This window comes from Colossoma macropomum, unplaced genomic scaffold (genome assembly GCF_904425465.1).
Source record: "Colossoma macropomum unplaced genomic scaffold, Colossoma_macropomum, whole genome shotgun sequence".
NCBI lineage: Eukaryota > Metazoa > Chordata > Actinopteri > Characiformes > Serrasalmidae > Colossoma > Colossoma macropomum.
In genome coordinates, this window is record NW_023494791.1 from 38,916,815 (window position 1) to 38,933,488 (window position 16,674).

The following is a 16,674-nucleotide window of genomic DNA, read 5'->3' on the forward strand; positions in this document are numbered from 1 at the left end:
AAATCAGTGAAGTTTACCTACTGTATATGAAAAGAAAATTTTGCGTACATCTAACAGATTCATACATGAATCACTGCTAAATCATACACTACAGTGGCAAGGTTTCTCTAAAGATGACAATATCTTTTTACTCTGCTAGTGCTACTTTATTTTAATCCTGTTAGTCTATTATCACATCTACTATCCTATTATCAAATCTATTATCCAGTGAGTTTGCATAGGGTGAACTGTTAACAGCTAGCTGTTAATGCGACCAGGTTATGCATGGAACAATAGGTTATTTAAGCAACTTCACTATTTAATCACAAGGAGGATCATTTGTTAGGCTGTCCCCAAATCACACAATGTAAATAATGTATATGTACCACATCTGCTCTTCATACTAAAAGATTTTGAGAAAAGTACAAACCCTCTTTCAAAAGAGGCGAAAGAGAATCAGAATTCAGAATCTGGGTCCATTTTTGTGTGCTTCATTGAAACAGACCAGCTTTACAGGAATAATCCAGCACTTTTCAAACTAATCTTCAATCTGCCACATTGCTGACTCAAACCACAATTACAGTAACTTACATTGTTTCGGCACCATTGATTTCTACTGTCAGCGCATTTTGAGTCAATATGATTGACTTCTTGTGTGCACAGGGAACAGAGTTAAAATTACAGTCCGTTGCATTATACTGTGTGCTAGACGTGCAGTATAAGGAGATTATGTTAAAAATACTGAAGTATTGCAAATCAGACTAAAGCCAGGTTAAGCACTTTAGTCACCTGTGTAAAAACAGTATTCACCACACATTTAAATTAAATATATAGTTAAATATTGTGCAAAATACATCAACCCATATTGTTATACACATAACATGATTTCTTTTTATGTCTTTTATGCAAAGGCACACCTGTAAATATTAATAAAAGCAAGACAGAGTAACAAGCTGTTTGTTAATCTTTGTTAATTCATAAAAAAAAATCATGCACTCCAACAAAATGTTTAATATGTGAGCTCACCCATCCATTGCAAAAACTAATAGGTAGCAGTGAAAAATTTATATCACAGTAAAATTCAAAATTTCTGAAGGTTTTATAATACAGAACATTTTCAAATTCAAATTCATTTTTGATGCTTATATAAACTTATTTTTGTAGATTAACAGTGGCTTTTTATTCTGGGATGTCCCTTTTCTTTTGATACATTTTAACAAATAAAGTAAATCTGAAATATGAAGATAAAACTTTGCCAACATTGCTTTCTAAAACTGGTCCCGCAGATCTGGCAAAAACAGTGCAAATGTTGTTTTCTGCTCCACCTTAAAAGGAGCAACAGTTATATTCTGGCACCTGTACAGGCACCGGAATATAACTGCTGCACCATTTAAGGTGGAATTGGAATTTCAAAAAAGAAGACAGCTTCAGCGATGTCGAATCTCTCAAGCCATTTTCCTTTTACGTGTTCTATACATTCGTACCTCTGACCATCAGACACTGCTGGAATTTTGAAAATTTTACAGTAAGTCATTTACACTTCAGTACCAGCTGGTCCACGGCTTGTTTTGCAAGACTTTTGCCTCATCTGATGCAGCTGAACGAGTCAGGCTGCTTCTCGGGCAGTAAGAGGAAGTGCAGCAACCTCTCTGGTGTCCATGTTAGATTAAAGCCGACCCCAAATGATCAACAATTAATATGAGTGCCTTAATGTGAGTGTGTAGCCAAGGACATGTTGTTAAGGACACAACTAAGCAGGCAGAGGTAGTACAGCTGTAACCAGACTACTCTACCAACCAACTACACTAGCTGATGTTAGCCAGAACCAAAACCAGTAAAAAGAAATTTCTGTTCCCATTGTAGAGTAGAAAATAGGAAGACATTTGCTTAGAAGTCTGTGAGTCTTCAACATCTACAGCGACTGCACCAGTGAGTTCTAGTGTTAGTTCTGACTCATTAGCTCGCCTAAAGGCAGCTTTTGTTATTTAAGCTTTATCTGACACAAAAATCTACCAGTTTAGCCCCAGTGACCAAAGCATTTTCCTTAGCTATTTAAGAATAATAAAACTGTTTTGGTCTGATTTTTTTAGCTTGCTAGAAACAGTGCATCAGTTTATCCTGTTTGTGTACCAGCAGTAAGAACTACGAAGCCCAATAGGTTAGTAAGAACTGTCTTTGCTACTTCTTCCCATTTTTAAACCAAATTTTTAACTGAACATAATCATTCTGGAGAACACATTCATTTCAAAATTAGTCAGAATGCACCTCCTTAATATTTATTAGTCTGATTTAAACGTTAGAATGACCTTGCGCTGCCACTGTATTTGCACTGGTACAGGCTTTTTCTACTGTAGCTTTCATTAATAAAACCCAAGCATCCTTAAGTCAATAACTGTATAGTGACACTAACCAAGAAGAACATTTAAAAAAAATTCAGACAAACAGTATTTAAAAAAAAAATAAAAAAAGGCTGCAGACCACCAACACAACAACGGCATCAAGCCTGTGGTTTTCAGGCAAAAGATCTACAATAAACACAAAAAAATTGAGGTCTGTAGTTTAAATTCTCAAAAGAGTTTTAGCATTTATACTAAGAAGCACTGACCAGTAGGCCTTTCCTGGAGCTATGGGAAACAGGCTTCATGTGGAGGTCACTATACAAAGAGCTCTGGAAAAAAGAGGGCATATGATTAACTCTTGCTAAGATACTTGTGCTTTAAGAGTCCACAATATTCAGGAGAACAGTAACAGTGCATCACTGTAGCACATTAAACAGTAAAAATGTTGGTCATCCATCAAAATAAAAAGTCATTTGTCTCATAGGTGCATCTTTTACACTTACGCTTTAATCTACGACTGCCAGACGCTGCTGGAATTTAGTAAACTTTACAAGCCGTTCACACTATCAGTTTTAGCTGAGAAGCTGCTGAGCTTCTCGACTAGAGGTCGAGACTGCAGCAACGAGCAGGGAGTGCCATAGTCTCCATACTAGGCTAATGTCTAACTTCTAACCCCAAGAAACTGGCTTTTCTGTCCGCTATCTTTTTCCCCCATTCACTCATTATAATCTGAAGTCTGTTCCTTTGACAAACTGGACTAACTTACCTAAGGCTTCAACTCACTATGCGAGAGGTGAGGGAATCAGTGTGTTTTGCACTGTTTGTGTTCACATCATTATTTATTTGCAAGCAAGTATAAGGGTAATGATAAAACTAATACCTAAAAAATATTCAATAGATGAACCGTTATACTGACTACTACTTGTGAACATATATTAAAATACCTTTCAAACTAAGTACAAGATCTTCTTGGCATACACAGAGCTAATATTAATATTATGTAATAACTGATGATTAAATCTGAAATCTGTATTTTAAACAGCTTTTTTGACTGACGTTTTTGTGAAGTATCCAGCAACAAACAAAGAAAATAAACAGCTTAAAGGCTGGCAACTATGAGTGCTGCACAGGAATTATTTTGTTTAATCAAATTATTATAAACTGATTTTACATCAGCCAGCATCTTATTTTCAAATTACAAAACAAATGTGTCCTCTGAGAAAAAGCATTTCACAATCGGTCACAGATAAGTGAAAGAGGATTATGATTGTGACTGACAATCATAATCATTCACCATAAAGACTGTACATACAGTAGAGTGAGAGCTCTTCAAAGAGGAACTACCGTAGAGGCCATCAGACTGCAAAGAGAGCAGCATCATGTAAATTTTATAATTCTTTTAAAGAAATTAAATCCAACCAACATGCAGTTACAAGTAACATAAACCTCTAAAAAACAAACAGTCAAACTAGATCATAACAAAGACCACTCTACACTAAATGTAATGTTTTTTAGCAGCAAATTGCAAAGAGGGCCCAGTTATTCATTGTGTTACATGAAATGTTAAAGAATGAATGGATGTAATTAGTTAGCAAAAAACACGGCATGGGATAAAAAAAGGTCAAGGTTTATATCTAAATGTTATACAATGTAAAGTCTCCTTTGTGCAGATACAACACTGCACACACATTACTACAAATTCCATAATGGAAAAACGAAGAAGATATTAAAATGCCTCATCTTCCAGTTGTATAAAGTTTACAAGCTGTTGTTACATGTCTAAACAACAGTCTGTACAATGTTCTGTGTTGAATGACAGGTTACATGGATGCTTTGTTCACAGGTGCTCCTGCATGAAGACAACGACGCACCCAGTAATAAACCCAGTAACAACAAACAATAAAGGGATGAATCTTTCCACCATTCACCAAAACTTCTGTGAGAGCTGCACGGGAATGGGCATGGTAACTGCAGCGTAATCTGTGGGTATGGGGACAAAAATATTTTTTTCCTGCAGTAACAACAGCAATGGGCATAAACTTTATGCTATTCCCATGGAAACAGTAATGAAATGTCTATTAACACCGCAGGAATGCTAATGAAAGGGCAGGTTTTTGTTTTCTTACAGCAGCTAAGGTCAATTAATTCCGTATGCTTAACTCACAGTTCTCTGACAGACCGATCACTTTCTCATACATTATTTTCTTAGTTCTCCAATCCCTGCTTAGAAACCATTGCTACCAATCTGCAATCCATTATTACTTTTAAGTATCATCAGCCAGTGCTTACTGTGTGCTTATATTTTGAATGTAAAGCTCCAGATGTGGTCAGATGTGTATGAGGGTCACTCGATAGCGTGACAGGCTGCTGTTTTCTTGCCTTTTGAAACACCAAAAACTGTACAATTGTCAGGTTTGATTTGTCTGTGCAGTTAACCTCAGCATCAGCTGAACACAGAGATCAGAATGAACAAAACTTGTTTGTTTGTTCAAAGGTCAGTCATTTCATTTGCTGTTAAGATGGTAATAGGAGACTGTTTGACTGAATAATAAGCCACAAAGCTAGAGTGATATTTGTTCATGTGAAAAGGGTATTAACAAGATCAAATACAGTATAGATTTTAACTAGTGGAGATTACCTGTTGACGTAAGACCCAAGTGGCTACATATTTTAGCAATACTGTTATAGTGAGAAAATGTGTCTCTTGATGAAAACTTATTCAAAAGTGTAAAGAAAATAATTCAGATGAACTGTTATATTAATATGTTATGTCGTTTGAGGGAATATACTGGTATACCCCTAAGAGTTATAAATCTGGGGTAAGATGGTGACACTGTTGAGGTACATGGAGATGGAGTGAGGACAGTGACGGGTAATGTGGTGATGGGGAGTGAACAGTGTTGAAGCAGGTGGGGATGGTGTTAAGAGGTGTCAGGGACTGTTGGGGTGAGGATATAATTTCATCCTCGTGCAGCTCTCTACTGTGCGCACAAAGGTGGCCTATAGAACTGAAATCAATCCACAGCTGGGAAGAAATTCTCCTACATGAAAACAAACCTAAGATAATGAGCCCCTCCCCCAGAAGAGCTCAGAATCCATCCCAGTATTCAGGCCAAGGGTGAAACTGCTCTAAATGTCTTTCACAGAGGGAAAGTGCTGTGCTATTAGAAGAAGCAAAGATGCTCTACTTTTGCATCAGCTCTGACTTTTATCCAGAAAGGGCCTAATAAAAGAGCTGATGACATCTTATATCCACCTTGTACTTTTCAGATGCAGGAGTGATTCCACACAGTGAAAGACTAGCAGCAAGCATATCACCATGACTGACAGTTGGATATTACATTACTAATTCACTGTAACTAGCACTGCCTTGTTTATTTCCGGGACAAAACTAAGTAACATGGACCTCCATCTGTTGTTTTGGGCTGGCAAGCTAGACTGAAGTACATAGTCAATTACCTTTTAAAAGAAAAAACATTAATGAAAATCCATATTCCCAATCCTTAGCTGACAATTTGCATGATAATCCATACTTTGAATTGTCTCTGACAGTAAGAAACTGCTTACTGGACACACTTTTGCATTTTTTGCCACTGGACTTCCATATATGTAATTTTCAGTAGATATCTTTCATATTTTAAAAGTTTTCTCTGCTCCCAACACACCTGATACAACTTATAAAATAATTAGCAATTCCTTCTGGACTGAGAGGCACTCCAGTAAAGTACTTTAGAACATTTGACAGGCTATGTCAAGTTCTGACTACTCTATTAGTCATCAAAATAAGTGGTGACTTACTCGATTATTAATATAATCTATAGTGACAGCTAGGGCTGGGTATCAAAATTCAATACCCGTATGGCACTGTCTGAACAACTTCAATACTACTGAGTGCTGAAAAACTGTCATTCAACACCAAAGCAAGCTTGTTCTAAAATGTTGACTGCTGATAAGTAGTCTGATAGTCTGTAATCTGTCGTGGTCAGTACATATAGCCACTTCCATTACCTCTCACTTCTTTCTGGTATATGCCACACCCACTTCCGGTTTCAAATCATAAACTGGAAGTGGGTGCGGCATTAACCAGAAAGAAGTGTGAGGTAATGGAAGTGGCTATATCTACTGACCACAACAGATTACAGTTTAAAAAAAAAAAAACTATGGGTCATGAATAAGCACTGAAGTCAAGGTTCTGGTATTAATATCAATATTGAACAATTGTGAACAATACCCAGTCCTAGTAACAGGCCTAATACTATTTTACCAAATACTATTATACTGAAATTACAGCTCCAAGTGCAAATTCAGTACCAATACTCTAAATCATATGTATATATTTACTAATTCGTGTTTAAAGCATGCTACATGTACACATTTATGCTGAGCTCATTTCAATAAGCAGTGAAAACACTAACAATGTAACCTAAGCAAAATTACTATTACTTTTTGGACGAAGTCCTTCATTAAAGTGATTTTAAGTCTTTAAAGTGATGTTGAGTCTTTGTATTTAACGATCTGTAAGGTTAGCACTTCAATGATTAACAACTTAAACATGAAAATGTACAACATCTATAGTTTTTTGTTAGTTACCATGTTACAAGTGTGAGCTTTTAGTTGGCATGTTAGAAATAAACACAGATGCACACATCTCACGGTCAATAACTTAAAAACAACACTCCAAGCAATAACAAGCACAGAGACGCACCACCAAGCCTTTTCTCCTAGATGTGCTAGACCGGCTGGAGGAATGAGAGTTGCCTAGCAGCGATGAAGATGATGACTTTAAAAGATAGAAAAACAAAATGAAAAATCAAGGGTTAGGTAAGCCTATATTTTGACACTCATTTGCAAACAAAGGACGAAAAGACTAGCTATCTACAATCATAAATCACACAAGCAGCTAGTTCTCCTGAGTAACAGCAAGCTGCAGCAACATTACAGAACTCTTCAAATACTCGTTGTGCTTCTCATTACACATCTGTTACTAGTTTATTTCGGACTGGGAGACTTACTGCCGTAGGACACATTACTTGTCATAGCTGTCAGCAGTGCCTGTTGACAGTCAAATGTGTTACAGTTTAAAACACTTAACACGAGATGTGTATGAGTAGTTGTCCACTCGTGTACTCAATCTGTAAATAAAGTTGTATGCAAAAGTTTGGGCCATCTGGCTACATATTTAGTTGATTTTTGAAGTGAAAAGAAGTAAACACAACCTCTGCAGCAAAACAACATTTCTGCAAATAGTAATACACAGTTACTTTATATCTGGTGAACTTAAAAACTAGAAAAATGAAAAATTTGTAATATGTAATTTGACTAGTGGGTGCCCAGACTTCTGCATACAACTGTACCTAGTCTACTCGTAAATCACAAGGCTGCAATGCTCAAATGTTTACAAATATGCTGCTTGATGCCTGAGACACTGTTTTCAGAGAGTTTTACACAGAGGCTTCGGCCTAAAACATATTTTTTAAAAAATGAGAGGTGCATGTAGGATGTAAAATGGGATTAAAAAGTTTTTTTCAGTTTTACCACTATTCATCAACATTACAATACAGCTATTATCTGTGTGATGGACACTGTGGCCTCTGGTTCCTATCACCACCACTGTAAAGAAATTTCTCTACAATGAACACTGATTTCACATCAAACCACTCTGAATGGCTTTGTTTACATCTCAAATATTTAATTATGCAGAATTGTTGAAAACCTACCCTTAACAATGTCTAATACAAAACCTTTCTGATCTGAAATATCATATATGCACACATTCACATGTGATTAACATCATGCTTAACAGAAAACGCAAGATTCATAGACACATTGTTCACACACCCTGTAACTTCCACTACTCCGAACCGACATAACATCATCCTCCAGGCCCTTCTGAGGAGAAATGGAGGAAAGAGGAAAAATAGAGAGGAGATTCAGACAACAGAGGAACAAAATAAGAGCATCTAAAGAGACATGAGGACAAGCTGAGATACAAACCCGATGACTATGGCTTTTGGATCGATGGCTGTGCCGGGCCTTCTCTGTGTCAGCCTGAAGCAGGGAGGAGGACAGATAAAGAATAAGCAACATACAAACAGTGGGATGGTGTTGGTAGTGGGGGTCTTTAAAGTGACTTTCAGTAAAAGAAGTGAAGTGCATTTACTTCAGATCACTGTTAAGCGAGTAAAAGAGTGAATAACTGGATTATTGAGGAATGAAGAATTAGTGAATGAGGAATTGCAAAGAGAGATTTTTTTTTTTTTAGCCTGCAAGTAAATTCAACACATGCTGTAACATGCGCAGCAGAATGAAAACCAGCCACCCATCGCTGTTTTTTATCCAACTGGCAAAATAACTGGCACAGCAAGTGTGTTTTCCACTACCACCAACAAAACAGTTGCCTTGTGGAACAATACACACACTGATGTCAAGAGAAACAAATGCACATCATCTGCCACTGTCCACTCAGACCAAGGCCAGAGAAAGGGGTCCAGAAGATAAGCACAGTGCTTAGCAAAAGTCAGAGACCATAATTTCATTTCCAGTCAAAAGAGTCAAAATAGCTACGAAAAACAAGTTATTAGTTTTTAATTAACAACAAAAAAAAAGCAGACAACAGAAGGCTCAACAGCTAAATATGTTTTTTTTTTTCCAGTATTTAGAGTGTCCACTTTGCCTTTATTACAGTTTCCATTCTTTTCAAGTGACCTGCTTTCAGTTTTTCAAAGAAATCTACAGGGATATTTTTCCCCATCACAGTTCAGTCTTAGAAGTTGCATTTTTCTGGTTCTCACAATACAAGTTCTCAAACACATCCAACGATGTTGAGATGTGGACTCTACGGTGGACAGTCCATTGTTCTGAGAACACCAGCAGCTTCTCTGTTAAATTTTTTTCTTCTTTGTCCATTTCCTTTTTTTCTCTGCGAGGCTTCTTGACAGCTACACATCCTTTCAGACCCATAGCGCTGAGTTGTCTTCTCTCAGTGGAAGGATGGACAAACACCTGCAGATCTTTTGCTGATCTGACAGTTCTGGTGTTCTACCACAATGTTTTGAAACTCCTGTTTTGTCCACTTATTTCCTTTGATTTTCTCTTCCTTTTGCAAGTAGATTAACTAGTCTAAATCTCCTGAAAAAAGAGTACCTTGTACTTAATGGACATTTTGACTGGAAATAAATGATGGGTGGTGACTGACTTTTGTACAATACTGCATGTGGGTAGAGTCTGCCATGAGCATTCGAGTAGACTAATTATTGACCAGGGTTAATCCCAGGTTATCTGATGATCATCAGACTTGATCTGTTGCTACACTTTCTAGGTTGACAGCCTGTCTAGAGGTATTGAGGTGAAAAATGATTAATACTGATAATCAAAAAACAACTTTGAGCGTTTCATTTTATTTTGAAAAAGTAAGTAACTAAAAAGTTCAGTAACTAAAAAGTAAATTTCCTTTCTGGAAATGTGGTCTGTGTCTGTTAATGTTTACAACACAGTATAACGTTCTATCTGGTGTCATTTTAGAAGAAGCAGAATAGAATAACTCAAAGCATTAGATAATTAAAGGTATTAATGCAAACTTAATTATCATCTGATGAAGTGATATTCTGAAAATACTGTGATAGTAAATTTTATCAATATTGCCTTGCACCAAGTTAAATGCTGTAAGATAGTTTTAATTATTTTAAGCAAACTACAAGCCATGAAAAAAGTATATATATATATATATATATATATATATATATATATATATATATATATATATATATATATATATATATATATATATATAAACGTAATGGATTATTATTATACTATTATTATTATTAGATTATATAATGAGCTATTTATAAGACCATGATAAAATGCATCCTTTTTTTATATGTTCATAGTAAGGATACATTAGGGACAGGTATGCTTTTTAAAAGAACAACAAATGGGAGCCTTTGTAAATGCGTTCATTTGGTAAACCTCAGTAAATAACCCTGACATCTGTTGTTTTATATACAAAGTCTACAGGTTAAACGTTTATATGTTGATCTCATTTAGAAAATGTAATAAGAGATACTGTAAAATGTTTACTCTAGAATATATTTTATTCTAGAATAGTTCAATGTTCTTTCCACCATGTTGACCATGCCGATGAAGACGATCCCATTTACTTCATCCTGTGAGAACTCTACACTATAGAAACCAACATTTAAAGAAAAGTTTTAACTAAGAACAAAAATTCTATGTGCATTTTGTCTCTCCTGCTATATTCAGGGAATGTGAGAAGTGTTTGATATGATTACGCATACCAGCGCTATTTTAGGCTCGTGCACTAAGAAACCTAATCCTTCTGATATCACTAGGAGAAGTAGGATGATACAGTCAGAAAACAGTACACATTATATATATATTATATATATATATATATATATATATATATATATATATATATATATATTATATATTATTTTCACTTTATGAAGGCTTCTCTTTTTTCAGCTTCACAATAGTCCTTGTTAGTCACTCTATTATGTTTCTGTATTCCTATTTATTCAGTTAGATTTGTCCTTTTATAATAAGCTCAGATTTTTTTTTAAGTAGCTGGTTCATCTAAGTATGGCCTTCTAATATTAATGATATTAATTCACAATAATTCAGTTTCTTTCAGGTTGAACTTACTTCTCTCTTACTTCGCTCTGCGCATGAAATGCATCTAAGCTATTTAAGGTCCGAAGAAAAATAAAATATTACACAATACAATACAATACATCTTCATGGAACACAGAGTGGGGCTTCCATAAGGAAATCAGTTAGTCATAACAAATTTACAGGACGGTTCATAAATTTGACCGTCATATATGTTTACTGATAGCATGAACGACTGACTAAATGCAGGAGTGTTTTGCTATTAGGATTATACAACACTACTTGAACACTCAAAACACGAACTGAGGAACCGACTCTGTGTTATTAGTTAAATTCCAATTCTACAGATATGCAGATGTTGGCTTAGAAAAGCAAGTTAGACATAAAACCAAACCACAACTGCCCACAGCATTAAAGAAGAATAAACGGTTCAGTTGTTGCAAACTATTTATACTAGTTTACCTTAGAATACTTACAGAACTACAGAATGACTGTCTTTAGTACCAAAATTCATAATTCAATTTGATATGATACAAATTGACATTTTTCAAGCTACCAGATGAGAGAACTTTTCTGCAAAGCTTTAGTTTTTACACACAAGTGACAAATCTGATGAGTGACAAATCATCAAATACCTTTCCATCTGTGCTCATGCAACACTCAATGAGAAAAGCGAAAGCCAGGCTGCGCTTCATGTGCGCATGACTGCTATGGCAGTGCTGGCTGCACGCTGCCACAAAAAAAGGCAAGGATAACACAGGAGGCAGGGGAGAGGTCCAGAAGCAGAGTGGTTAAAAATTTCACGTTGCTGTGGCATCGTGGCAAAAGAAGAAAAAGTAAAGGGAATATGCACTGTGACGCGCCCACCACCATTGTCGGCATGCTGCTATCATGGTGTTGTGGTTATTGCTGTAGCGCTAGTCTAAGCACATGCAAACACACCCTTCTGTACAAAGGTTGAGTCATGCAACAAGACGCCATCAGATATAAGTAGTGTAATTTCTGGTCAATAACAATCGTCTTTACTTTCATTTTGTTAGACGTGAATCCAAATTAAGTGACGCACATAGCAACAATATCACTGCTCCAAAAGTCATCCTCAATAAACAAAATCTCCCAAGAAAAAAAACAGTAAGAAACAAAACCTTACAAGATAACGTGGCACCACACACTGGAACCAAAGTCAAACTCCACAGGAAACCTCTGTTAAGCAAACACGCTGACACTGCACACAAGTTATTCATACCGTTAATAGGAGTGGTTTTGCCTGCTCTTTGAAACACATGTTAGAGACTCATAATGAATCCCATCATTAGCTTGGTGGAAAAAAAAACATGCATGTTCAAACTTATCTAATTCATTTCATACCATCCACTGGTGGATTTGCCCCCACTTCCTACTAGAGGAGGTGTGGTGATAAGAGAGCTGTAAAGAAAAGGCAAGAAGAAAAATCTTTGTGCATCTCCTCAAAACAATTTAACAGAGAATTTTTTGAGCACTGAATGCAAAAGTGGCAAGTAAAAAATACAAACAATTTGTAGTTTGAACTCCTTCACAATTTAATCTGTTATGTAAAAGAAACAGCATCTGAGATCCAACCACTGTAAATCTGTAGCATCTTATTTCACTATTGTGTGTGATGTCAATCCACAGAAAGTGTAGTAAATAGTTTTTTAAACATGTAGAGGTTTAGACTTTACATTAATGTAGGTTTATTAACAAGTTTAAGCAACAGGTCTAATCAACTGTTAGCTTGCTGGACTGGTAGACCCACAGCATTGTTTGAAAACAAAACAGAGCACAAACACTCTTTTAGATCATATGCATTTCACCAAAATTACCAGTTTGACCTCATTGTCAACCCTGCTTTGCTACTGCTTTTCGCACTACTGCAAAAAGAAACGCCAGTCAGAACTGTAACGATATATTTTCAGGCATCACTCAGAACAGCAGAATACAAGAACCCACAAATGCTGAGGTCTTCTTCTCACCATTCCGGAGAAACAACCACAATTTACTTCCAGCTGCAGAATTCCTTCTGAATTAGAAAAACTAAACTTCAGATGCTGTACCTCCTACCTAGAAGGTTCTGTACTAGCTAGAGAGCATGAAAATACACAGCCTGGATTACAAGAGGTCAATGAAATTCCCTTTTCTTTGTATTTCTTAAACGTACTACGATTCTATTCACAAGATATCGCAAAAACATCTACACAGCAACCATGGTGGAAGAATACTTTCTGTTCATATCTTGAAAGATAAGCCTTTTTTAGAGTCCACAGTTAGTCAGACACACCCTCTTCTACACAGTTCTCAACCATAAATTCTTTGCTGTTCATCCAGCCATCACATTTTCAGAATGTTTACATGAAAATCTAAGCGTAGGTTCATTTTGTGACAGATGATGTAATATCTGTGAGTCCTGAGACAAAAACTCAGATCACAAAACTGCTGCAACACTTAACATCTGTGACTACAGTTGAGCAATATTCAGTTTTCAAAATGGCCTTTTCTTATATTTTGTGACAGATGATGTAATCATTCATTGTTATTTTAAAAAAAAAAGAAAGCACAACACTTACAACTATATTTAAAATAGTTTCACCAGTTGCAAAAGACAACTACTTCAAAAAGTAACTAAAACTAAAACAAGCAGTCAATTATGAATTTTAAATTTCAAATTAAAAAAAGAAAGCTGAATATCTCTACACAAAAAAACAAAAAAAAAAAAAACAGTGTCGTTTCTGAACTGGATCTCATTTCATGCTAATTCAAAAGCTAACTTAGTATCAATTCCTACCTCCAATAAACAATAAGGGAAAAGTAATATAAAGAGTTTAAAGGCAAAGTTACACTGCAAATGGAAAAATAAAATGGAAAACGGAGAGCATATCAGACTAACCTCAGTCTAAATTCTCTTTTTTATTATTATTTTAAGGGCACATCACACACACACACACACACACACACACACATGTTTCAGGTGCAAAAAGCACGCAAAATCTAAAATCTCACCATCATCACATGATGCCATCAAAGCTGAAACTTTGCTGGACTTGCTTGTGCTTTAAGAGAGTTGCTTAAATCTCTGCTCCAAACATTGTAAAAATCACCTGCTCATTCCCTCAGTTCAGCAAGCAACTCCTCCATCTTCCCAGAGCAGCTGCACACGTGAAGTGCATACTTTTTGTGTGCATGTCTTTTTGCCTTATTTCACTCTGCAAGGTCTTTCATTGGTTGTTGCCTGAATCAGTTGATCAGTTACGCTGCTGACCAGGTCACACTACAGGACTCGTTCACATCCAAAGTCATAAAAAATCAAACTTTCAAAAATAACGGAAAGCCTTCAATTGCTCTAAAGCTCGATCAAAACATATCCAATCAAGCTCCCAACCTGGAAATTAATTAGCAGTTCTAATTTGTGGAATAGTGCTAAACCCCTCTAGAACAGCAGAGATGTTGATTACCTCTTTCTGTTGCCGCTCCAGCTCTCTCATTCTGATGTCTCGTGCCTCTGCTCTGGCAGCCCGCTTTGCAGCAAGTCTGGCCTCTGCCTAAAGAACATAAAGACGACAAAAACCACGTTTGTGAACGAATTTTTGAACTGACACTAGAATCATAAGCAGTATTTCACAATGCAGGACATCACAGTTAGCCCAACAGTGTCTGCACTTTCTGTGACTGCTTAAAGCAAGAGGGAACATAAATCTATGACTGTATTCTAATTAGGTTAATGTTGCTCTTGTGGGCTCACAATCTGCAAAAGTAGGCTCTGTAAATGACTGGTGAATATGTACATTTACACCAGTATTTCTAGAGACAGTAATAAATAAATAAAGTAGCTTAGTATGGAAAAGCTTTTCCCTTTGGTTTCTTCAAACGTTGAAGTCTTGTGGGTAAACTTGCTTTTTACAAAAATAAGAGTCAATATTGTTCTACTCAGCACTGCTGGCTTCATACAGTTGAAACACACTGCCAAGCTAGTTTGTGTTTAATGTGAGACCGAATATTCTCCACAGGGTTTAAATCTGGACTGTGACCAGGCCAAAACCATTTTTAAAAAACACTGGTATTTTGGGCTTGGCCCAGTGTTTTGGAATGGGTGAGTAATCTGGGTAAAGCTTTACCCTCATCAACCTCACGCCTGAAGTCACTTGTGCCTCTCACAGCTTTTAAGAAGACAAACTACATTGTTAATGGCAGGCATATTCATGTACATGCACACTGATACATTTTGTTAAAACATAATTTGTTAAAATATATATAAAAAGGGAGTAGTGAGTAGAGAACCAGTTTACTGCTTGAAATTCTTCCTCACTTAGTTTTATCACAACCATTATACTGAGGTAGACATCTTATCAAAATTCCCATTCCACCTTAAATATGGTGCCTGTAGAGGTGCCACAATCTAACTGCTGCTTCTCTTAAGGTGGAACAGAAACTATGAACAAAAAACGGTCGAATAAGAAGCCAAATTCAAGCCAAATTGAACCTTGTAGAAATGAATATTTAGCACTTATATATATATATATATATACACACATACACACACATACATACATACATACATATATATACACACATATATACACACACACACACACACACACACACACACACACACACACACACACATTATAGAGGTGGATGGCAAGCTTCCAAAACTAATTGGAATCAGAAATTGCAAAAAGGCTGATATTTTTCCAAAAATAACCATAATTTTGATTTTTCCACTCAGGTCTAATTTTTAGTAAACGAAGGAAGAATGATATACTAATCATGACTTCGCTGTTCTTTACTTTCTTCAGGAAATTAAACTTTCTGCATGATATGTGCTTCAAGATCCCCATTATGTAATCATCGCAAATGTATTGCAAATATAGCCACGGCCAACTATGAAACACTGAAAACCCAACCATTAGCTCACTCAAAAAAGAAATACAAAGTAAACCTGTTAATTCCCATAATATAAACACATATGCAGTCAAGATGCAGTAAAAGATCCTTTTAGGACAAAACCTTGAATGGCAATTTTTGTCCTTTTTTTCTATTTTTGTCTTATTTGAAAACTGCTCTTTACATTGTGTAAAAAATTCATGATGAATGGACCAACAAAATGACCTAAAATTAAAAATAACTTTGTTGCATCTATATCAATTAGAAGTTTGATCAAAAGGTTTTTTCCTTCAACTGTCAAGTTACCATTTTGGAGTTTGGAGGTTTTGTTCTAACTAAAATGAGCTGAGGCCCATGATTATGTATTCATTACGTGGGCCAACTAATTACACGCATTTATTTAATTATTCATTTTTACCCCTTACTATTCACATTATATTGTATCATTCATGCAAAGCACCACTCTACCACAGCAGCCCTGGCGCTTTTTTGCCTGTAGTAATCTCCAGAAATGAACAGTCATCTTCTACAAGCAGATAGAGGGTGCTCATGAGCACCGCTCTGAACACCAAAATGAGAAATGGACCTCCCAACAGCCTTGTGATCCTTGTGGGCATGCACAAATGAGGGTCAAGGGACTGCAAGTCCGCCAATTGGGACAGGACTGATATGTGTGGTGTGGTGTGGTTTGTGTATGTGGTCTGCACTCTGTGATCTGCACCTGTTGGGCTGTCTTGACAGTATGACCTGGTCTGCAGAGCAGTGTGGCTGAGTCCAGTGTCTCTGACCTATCTATAGCCTGTGCATCTAGCCCATCTGTGCCTTC

At 36.3% G+C, this 16,674-nt stretch overlaps 1 protein-coding gene across 13 annotated transcripts in view; it reads right to left on the minus strand.

Annotated features, from left to right (window-relative positions):
- The window catches only part of lrrfip2 (leucine rich repeat (in FLII) interacting protein 2), a 50,957-nt gene that overhangs the window by 21,134 nt on the left and 13,149 nt on the right, over positions 1-16,674 (minus strand). For 4 of the 13 annotated variants that reach the window (XM_036575048.1, XM_036575049.1, XM_036575050.1 and 1 more), the window contains exon 3: positions 14,420-14,506. In XM_036575048.1, the coding sequence (XP_036430941.1) occupies positions 14,420-14,506 (87 nt within the window). Of the gene's footprint in view, positions 1-2,584; positions 2,648-3,630; positions 3,679-7,023; positions 7,099-8,156; positions 8,208-8,312; positions 8,367-11,587; positions 11,926-12,320; positions 12,378-14,419; positions 14,507-16,674 lie in introns of those variants that run through there. The other 9 variants (XM_036575039.1, XM_036575041.1, XM_036575046.1 and 6 more) reach the window with 7 other exon arrangements.